The sequence below is a fragment of the Staurois parvus genome, unplaced genomic scaffold (genome assembly GCF_062004578.1).
Source record: "Staurois parvus isolate SC_StPar_1 unplaced genomic scaffold, SC_StPar_1.0 ptg000154l, whole genome shotgun sequence".
NCBI classification, from domain to species: domain Eukaryota; kingdom Metazoa; phylum Chordata; class Amphibia; order Anura; family Ranidae; genus Staurois; species Staurois parvus.
The window spans coordinates 4,690,040-4,699,325 of record NW_028317950.1 but is presented as its reverse complement, the minus strand read 5'-3'; the positions used below and the strand labels follow the sequence as shown (position 1 = coordinate 4,699,325).

The 9,286-nt window shown below is 45.4% G+C and overlaps 1 protein-coding gene across 1 annotated transcript in view; it reads right to left on the bottom strand.

Annotated features, from left to right (window-relative positions):
* Positions 1-354: 354 nt before the first annotated feature.
* Positions 355-9,286, bottom strand: part of ABCD1 (ATP binding cassette subfamily D member 1) — a 121,001-nt gene continuing 112,069 nt past the window's right edge. The window contains exon 10 of the mRNA XM_089674945.1: positions 355-1,686. Within this exon, the coding sequence (XP_089531071.1) occupies positions 1,458-1,686 (229 nt within the window). The 3' untranslated portion in view covers positions 355-1,457. The remainder of the gene's footprint in view (positions 1,687-9,286) is intronic.

Below are 9,286 nucleotides of genomic sequence, written 5' to 3'. Positions count from 1 at the left end.
TTCGGCGTACAGCCGCTCATAGAAATCAACAACTGTATACAGGTCAATGCTGGTACCACCATAAACACGTGCATGTGCACTCCCCTGGACACAGTTGGCATCCAGGGTCATACATCCATATGCATAGCCATGTCTACAGCTATCAATTTCTATGGGCAGCTGTACCAGCACCTGGGGCTCCAGGATGGGTAAAAATACCCCAATTTTACATTGTAAGGCCTCAGGCACCTGTGTGTATGAAGCCTTAAAAGTCATTATCACTTTGCCCATTTGAGGGGCCCCCTTACCAACCCTTATTAATCAGCAACCCCCCCTCCCTTCCCCCACTGCTCCCTCCACTGCCCCAGCTGGTGAATATACCTGGTGCTTCTGGATATCCAATCTCTGGATAGCCAATCACTAGGAGTCAAGCACCGTCACATGGCGCAAGGAGTGATGTCACCACTTCACCTAGCATCCACCACCAGATAACACTGGGGAGTTGGGTGCCGGCTGTGACAGAGGAAGGAGCAACAGATGAATATCACTGGGCCAGGGGATGCCCTTTTGTCCTGAAAGAGCAGGTAACAGGGGTTATTTACTAAAACTGGTGAGTGCAAAATCTGGTGAAGCTCTGCTTAGAAACCAATCAGCTTTCAGGTTCTACTATCAAAGCTCAACTGAACAAGCTGAAGTAAGAAGCTGATTGGCTCCCACGCACAGATGCACCAGATTCTATGTGCTCCAGTTTTAGTAAATCTCCCACACTGTCTTTAACAATGGCCTACCAAAAGCAGGTACACAGAAAGAATCCCAGTGTACAGGAATGCTATGAGGTGGGTCTAATGAGGGTCTGGCCATCATTTGCTATGTCTGAGGAAATCAGTGCTACACCCAAGCAGAAGGTGGTACTCCTCTAGCCATAGGTAACACAAGTCACTTTCCTTTCCTCCACTGTTTAGAATTAAGTTGAAATGTCTTGTTGCAAAATTGCTTGCTCCCTTAGGAAACAGGTTACAATTGTGCAGAAGAATTACTAGTGTAGAACCACTTGGCAACACAGAGGGGACATATACTAGACATATGACCCCACTTCCTTCACATTTACTTGGCTCAAACCACAGAATGTCTATGGGTTCAAAACAAGGACAGAAATGACTCCTGCCTATAGCTAAACCAGCCTGCAGGAAGACCACATTCAGTGTCGGGGGGCCTGCCACATGACGAGCAGTGACAGAAAAGTGCAGGTTGGCTCCTTACCTACCAGCCAGGCCTGCAATAGTTGGATATACAGGCGTCAGCTGAACAAAGGAGTCACCATGATATCTTCAGTGATGCTTCACCTCTGCAGCAATTAATTCACTGAAAACAAAAAAGTCAGAGATAAGAGCTCCAGCCAAAGGACATGGTTGACTCTGATGGACACTGAGGATAAAGAACTTCTTCTCTGGATATAGGAACGGTGTGGTAATGTGCTCTTAGATGGCTGGCTCTGTGGTCTCATCCTCTCCAGCATCGGCCACTTCAGAATCCTCTCCCAGCAGCTGGCAAAGTTCATTGAGTCGCTGCTGCATTTTCGGCATCCCGGCCAACTGCTGCTCCAACCGTTGTTTCTCCTCTGTGAGCGAGAGGCGCGCCGCGGTGTCCAGCTTCTCAAACTTCCAACCGCCTTCGCCATCAAACTGCAGAAGGTGAGTGTGGTACTTCCTTTGGGGATAAAAAAAAAAAAGGGGAAATCAGGAAAATCATTGTATGTATTAAAGCCCAACTCCAGGAAACATAAAGGGTTAATTCACCTTTGAAGATAAAACAAGAAGGTGAACAGTGGACACATTCCCCACCCTCGATCTCCGCTGTACTTACCTCTGGAGATGCCAAGCTGTCAGCACCCTGCAGTTGGTCTAGCCTTGTCTGGTCTATTGGTCTGGCGCTCCTTCCATATATGCACGTTTTTTTCTGGTGACCTTCTGGGGTACCTACTAGAGGGTAGGCTTGTCTGTTGTGAGCAGCCTAACCGGTAAGCTCTTCAATTGTTTTTTGCCCCCTCACTACCTTGTTTAAACTCACATCAAGGTCCCAGTGCTTCTTGAATAGATAGAAGTCTATGACAATGACGTTAACAGCACCTGCAACATTTGAGGGGCATTTACTCAGTCAGCTTTGCTTTTTTTTGGAAGTATTGCAGTTAAAATATATCCCAGGATGCACTGGGAAAACAACAACAAGCAAACTGAAAAGACTTCATCAGCAGTCACTTCTGGTTCATGTGTATATATTCTGGAAGTATCTGGTGCAGACATCACATCTGGCGTGCAGGGTGGTGAGCAGGGCCCGGACCGGAGCGGAGCAACAAGCAGATGGCACATGTGGTGTGCAACATGGGAACGCTATAGCGGGATGTCAGCAGGGACCAGAGAGAGAGGACTGAGCAACAGAGGATCAGCAGAGCTGGGGGATCAGAGTAGGAGAAACTAGCGATATCATATGTGGTAAGCAGCATGGGAGTGATATAGTGAGAGGTCAGCAGGGATTGGAGAGAAAGGAGGATCGGCACACCAGAGGAGGAGCAGAGCTGGGGGTTACTATTGAGCCGGGGAACAGCAGAGCTGGGGGTTCCAACTAAGCAGAGGATCAGCAAAGCTGGGGAATACTACTGATAGGAGGATACAGAGAGCTGGGGGGGTTACTACTGAGTGGGAGATCAGCAGAGCTGGATGATACTATCAAGCGGGGGATCAGCAAAGCTGGAGGAACTATTAAGTGGGGCATCAGCAGAGCAGGGGGATACTATCAAGCAGGGATCAGCAAAGCTGGGGGATCAGCAGTGCTGGGGAAACTATTAAGTGGGGCACCGGCAGTCCTGGGGGTAATACTGAGTGGGGATCTGCTGAACGAAGGTACTAATGAGCTGGGGATCTGCTGAGCAGGGGTATTACTGAGTTGGGGGTACTAATGAGCCGGGGTTCTACTGATCTCCTTTAAAACAAATAGAAAATCAACACACACAAGACATTTGCTAAGCTTCATTAAAACTTGAAAAAAGCATCACAGAAGCATAAAAAACCACATCAAAATGCATGTTGAAGTGGTAGGCTCTTTAAAGTGTATTAAAATCCATGCAAGTGTAAACGAGCCCTTAGAGGGACAATTCTGCTCCTTTATACATACGATACAATGAGTGAGCATTGTGACCCTTCTACGGAACCCCACCTATCTATATTTTGGAAAAGAGGGAGTGGGGAAGAGGTTCTGTATTCCTAAAGCACTTTCTCTTTGTGGCTGACAACACTACTCCATAAATACAGTACAGCGAGTGAGTGTTGTGACCCTCTGCAGAACCCCACCCATCCTTTTCTCGGGTGACAACGCTGCCCCTCCATAGACACAGTAAAGTGAGAGCGCTGTGACCCTAGGAAAGGAAGTATGCTATTGGCAGGATCACCAGTCTAAAAAAAAGAAAACAAATGCAGTCACTGCACCCAATGACCGAAAAGCTGCGTTATATTACATTTTTGACCTTGGGTTTAGATACACTTTAAATCTTGTAGGCCAACTCCACCCAAAACTGATTTGAGTCTTGTGTGGTTGCTGGTAGCCTGAGTCACGAATTCCACAAATGATTAACTCCCCACTGGAATTGCCAGTTTTCATAGAGCCAATAAAAATCAAATGATGGTGCTGCCTCTTATGTAGAACAAATAAATTAATTAATGAGGAATTCAGCAGCAACAGACCGATAACTTTGTTATTACATCATGGGAGGTCATAGAGACACAAACTACTGCAGGGAATAAAAGACATAGAAGAACACAACCTTCTGGTACCCAACTGAATCACAGGTTTAATAGAAATACATTTCCTCTCCACCTTCTCCAACCTCAGGAGTAAAAAATGAGGATAGAGAAGAACAACCTGCTGCACGCCGTCCTGGATGTCAGCGATCAGCTTTGTATAGAAACGCAATCGCTGGGGGTCTCCTCAGTCTCCGCAATCTGTAGCCCCATAGGCTGCAGTTAAATCTCGGAGATGGAAGGGCACCACACTCCTAACAGCCTGTGAGTAAGTTCAAGTGAAGAACGGCTGCAGCCTAGGCTCCTCAGATGTCATGTGCTGACGCGTTTCACCCTGACCACAAGGCTTGGTCACAGAGGTGCACCTCTGTGACCAAGCGCCGTGGGCAAGGTGAAATGCACCAGTGAGCATGGCCTGGCAAGAGCCCAGGCTGAAGCCACTCTTCCCTTGAAGTTACAGATGGACTGTTACGAGTGCGGGGTCCTTATATTTCAGACTGCAAAGTGGGCTTGGGTGAGCACCTTAGACACCAGCACTCACTACACAGTGGATCACCAGAGAGGAATGCCTTGGAGCAGCATTCAAAGCTATTCGATTGAGTTTGAGGTTAAATCTCGTTAACCTGTAAGTTGACAAGAGAGATTGGAATCACTTACAGTCTATGGGGCTGCAGGGCGCATACTCCAACATGAAGAGGAGGCCTCCAGCCATTGGGTTTCTATAGAAGGCAGAGAAGAAGACCGGAGCACCAGTGGAATAAGGCAAGTATCTCTTTATGACATCTCTTCCAAACTAAATGCGCATTATATCCTCAGGGCAGGTTTTGTGATGGTGAGAAGAGTAGACCATGTCTGCAGAATCTCTACATGAATGTTATTTGGCTCTGGTACAACACTGTAAATCTGAAACCATTAGCATTTTTTATTTTCATGGCTTGGCATGTCTCCCAAGCAGGGCCGGTTTTCTGATGGTGACAACAGTGGACTGTGCCTGTGTAATGTGTGTTGAAACAGACACTTTGGGGTTTATTTACTAAAGCTGGAGAGTCCAAAATCAGACTCCCTTCTGCATAGAAACCAATCAGCTTCCAGGTTTCATTGCCAAAGCTTCATTGAACAAGCTGAGGTTAGAAGCTGATTGGTTTCTATGCAGAAGGGAGTCTGATTTTGGACTCTTCAGCTTTAGTAAATAAACCCCTTTTAGTCTCCATCAGAATCATTTGTGACAGGGTGACAATGCAAAAACATGGAACAGAGCGTTGTCACCCTATAACAGGAAATGCCGGAACAAGGTCATGGCAGGATCACTAGGCTATTTTTCTTATATAGCAGATTTAAACCTCCTCCTCTGCAATTTGCATAGAGCAGTGGTTCGCAAACTTTTTGTGCCAAGGTTATGGTAAGTTCTTCCAAAACTTTCTATGCCCCAACAGTAAAGAAAATTTTTTACTTAGAATAAAGGCATGGGACGACTTGGTGGTCCCCTAGGGGATGAGGTTTCTGGAGGAGGCTGGGAAGCACTGTAGGGGGTTGGGGGGCACTATGGGACACTTTTGGAGGTTTGTGTTGCTGATGTCAGTGGGAGGATTAGTGTCCCATCATCTATGTCACTTGGAGGTAGAGTTTCCCATGGTTGGTGTCAGTGGAATAGTGTACGATGATTGGTGTCTGTGGGAGGAATAGTATCCCATCATCGGTGTCAATGTGAGGCATAGTATCCCATCATCGGTGGAATAGTGCCCGCCTTAATTTGGTGGCAGATATTGTGCCCCATTCTTGATGTCAGTGTGTGTGTGTGTGTTGGGAAGGGGGGGGGGTTAATGCCCCTTCGTTGATGTCAGTGGAAAGAATGGTGTCCCCTCATTAGTGTCAGAGGGGAGAATAGTGTCCAATCATGGGTGTCAGAGGGGCGAATAGTGTCCCGTTGTTGGTCTCAGGGCATAGAAAAGTGTCCCATTGTTGGTGTCACTGGCAGAAATTAGGTCCCATTGTTGGTATCAGTGGGAGGAATGGTGCCCCATCTTTGGTGTCAGTGTGAAGTATAGTGCCCCATTGCTGGTGACAGTGGGGGGAATAGTACATCATTGGCAGTGTCAGTGGAGGGAATAGTGCCTCATTGTTGGTGTCAACAGGAGGAATAGTACCCCACTGTTGGTTCCGGTGGCAGAAATTATGCCCCATCGTTGGTGTCAGTGAAAGGAATAGTGTCCCATTCTTGGTGTCTGAAGGAATAGTACCTTGTATCAGAGAGAAGAATAAAGCCCCATCAATGGTGACAGTGGGGGGAATAGTGCATCATCGACAGCATCAGTGGGAGGAACAGTGCCCCATTGTTGGTATCCGTGGGATCCGTGCCTTGTACCAGTGGGAAGAATATTGCCCCAAATGCTGGATAAAGACAAGCAAAGAGCCACAATTTGGAGAACACCGCCCTAGGCAAAATGAGCAGTTAAGCCTTGCAAGCACAGAGAGGAACCATCGGAGAAGCATGAATCTGCAGAGAGCCCGTTTTTGTGATCCAGTTGCCTACCCATCATTCGTATCCAGAGAAGGAAGTTCTCCTGTAAGCAGGTAGCCTCTTCTACCTATCCCTTAAAGGGACCTCTGGTTACCTGGATCCGTGTAATTTGTTACTGGGCATTGCTGACTACAACCCTGAGGGAGGACCACCTAAGCCCTGTCCAGACCTTTATTTGATGAGGAAACCCTGGATGTGATACTTAATGCGTATAACTATTACGCATCTGGTGAGTGCATAATTGTGCCATATTTCTCGGAGCACCACCACCACCTAATTTTAACCAGTCACCTGGCACCTTATAGTCACATAGACTGTTATTTATATTGAACTTTTATTATCAGTTTGTCGTCTAATACCTCCTTTTGATTTGAATCATAATTTTAGCACTGATAATTTTATCTGTTCTACATAGAGGAACCCACTGCAATGATAAAGAAGTTTCCTCTATATGAGATTTTAGTGATTGGGATTACTTATGCTTTAATCATAGTCATTCCATGCTACAAAAGGATCCCGTAAAAGACTTTCTAAGAGAATTGCGCATTGATGTGAAGCCATTGTAACCTCCGGACTAGTTGTAGAAGTGATAGGACAGTCCATGCCAGCTCCAGTGAATGTCAGAGAGGAAGCAGTGCCTTGAACGGCCCTCGTCTTCCCGGTGTAATGTGGCCTTGTCTCCTCTCTGAATGTCACTGCATGGACTGCAGAGGAGGGAAGAACAAGCTTGCATTGTGTCACTGTCCCCCCTTCACTGGGGCCAAGCCTGGAAGCCACCCAAATCCCCCATCTGTGACGATAAAGGGGGACAAAAGTGGGGCACAAAAGGGCAGCGGAGGGTCAAATAACTGAGAGCGGCAGCGCTGGCCTTTCTTCACTAATGCTAATACTGTTTAACCCATCGGATGCTACAAGAGGTTACCCGGCATAGTGGGGCTATGTCTTACCAAACCCAGCAAAAGGATTTCAAAAGTGACAAGTATAATAGAGCCTTGTGCACATGAATGACCATTATTTCCTGTTTAAACACAAGCCATATGCTGCAATGTTCATTAAGAGAGAGGAGAGGACTGAAGTAAAGGTTACCCATTCTCCCAATGTGTGCTGCAAGCTATAGAGAGGGCTAAAGACGTCCTGCTGCTGATCCTCCTTGTCTTCTGTGTGACCTGGTATAAAGTGTGCCACACAAGGTACAATCGAATTGTTCATTCCATTTAAAGTCTTGTTAAGGTTTCTTCGCTTCAAAATGCCAACCGCGTATAAGCCATGATATTTACTAATCGTTATAACAATTGACAATATTATAGGAAATAAATATTGAGACAGAAATCGACAGAACCAATCTCTCTGCTCATCCCAAGACGTTTTGCTCTCTAACTCCCTTGTTACCTCCTCGCTTCCAGGACGTTTCCAGAACCTCTCCCATCCTCTGGAACTCCCTACCTCAGTATGTATCGCCCCGCCATGTCTGCCATTAGGCAATCTTTGAAAACCAATTTATTCAGGTATGCCTACCCCACCTTCACCTAATAAATAATACCTGAGTCATCTCCATCAGATCAATCCCAGCAACTATTAACTTTTGTTCCATCTCCTCCTTTGTTTAGATTGTAAGCTCCATGAACAGGGCCCTCCTACTCCATCTGTATTGAAATGTATTGTAATTTTACTGTCCCCTTTTATATTGTAAAGCGTTGTACAAACTGTTGGTGCTATATAGATCCTGTATAACAGTGGTTCTTAACCTGGGTTCGATCGAACCCCAGGGGTTCGGTGAGTCAGTCTCGCGGGTTCGGCGGAGGTGAAGACCCACACCCGACTCATATGATTCGTGCAGTAAATATTATTATGTTTTTGTTTTTGTGTGAAAATCATGTTTTAATGGTTTTGTTCTTTGTTCTTAACGGTTTTGTTCATTTTGTGCACCTATGTATAAATATATACCTAAATATATACCTATGTTTTGAATTTTAAAAATCATATTTTATTTTTCCAATTAAGAAGGGTTCGCTGAATGCGCATATGAAACTGGTGGGGTTCAGTACCTTCAACAAGGTTAAGAACCACTGCTGTATAATAATAATAAAAAAGGGGGAGCTTTTAATGGGGATAGCATTTGTGGTTTATTTGTTGTGTCAGTTTTTAGGGACACATTTAATACTGTTCTTGATAAGAAAATATATAATACATGTTAATATATTTTATTTATATATATATATATATATATATATATACATATACATATACACAGTGGGGCAAAAACGTATTTAGTCAGCCACCAATTGTGCAAGTTCTCCCACTTAAAAAGATGAGAGGCCTGTAATTGGCATCATAGGTAGAGCTCAACTATGAGAGACAAAATGAGAAAAAAAATCCAGACAATCACATTGGCTGATTTGGAAAGAATTTATTTGCAAATTATGGTGGAAAATAGGTATTTGGTCAATATCAAAAGTTCATCTCAATACTTTGTTATATATCCTTTGTTGGCAATGACAGAGGTCAAACGTTTCTTGTAAGTCTTCACAAGGTTGGCACACACTGTTGCTGAAATGTTGGCCCATTCCTCCATGCAGATCTCCTCTAGAGCAGTGATGTTTTGGGGCTCTCGCTGGGCAACACGGACTTTCAACTCCCTCCAAAGGTTTTCTATGGGGTTGAGATCTGGAGACTGGCTAGGCCACACCAGGACCTTGAAATGCTTCTTACGAAGCCACTCCTTCATTGCCCGGGCGGTATGTTTGGGATCATTGTCATGTTGGAAGACCCAGCCACGTTTCATCTTCAATGCCCTTGCTGATGGAAGGAGGTTTGCACTCAAAATCTCACGATACATGGTCCCATTCATTCTGTCCTGTACATGGAACAGTTGTCCTGGTCCCTTTGTGGAGAAACGGCCCCAAAGCATGATGTTGCCACCCCCATGCTTCACAGTAGGTATGGTGTTCTTTGTATGCAACTCAGCATTCTCTCTCCTCCAAACACGACGAGTTGTGTT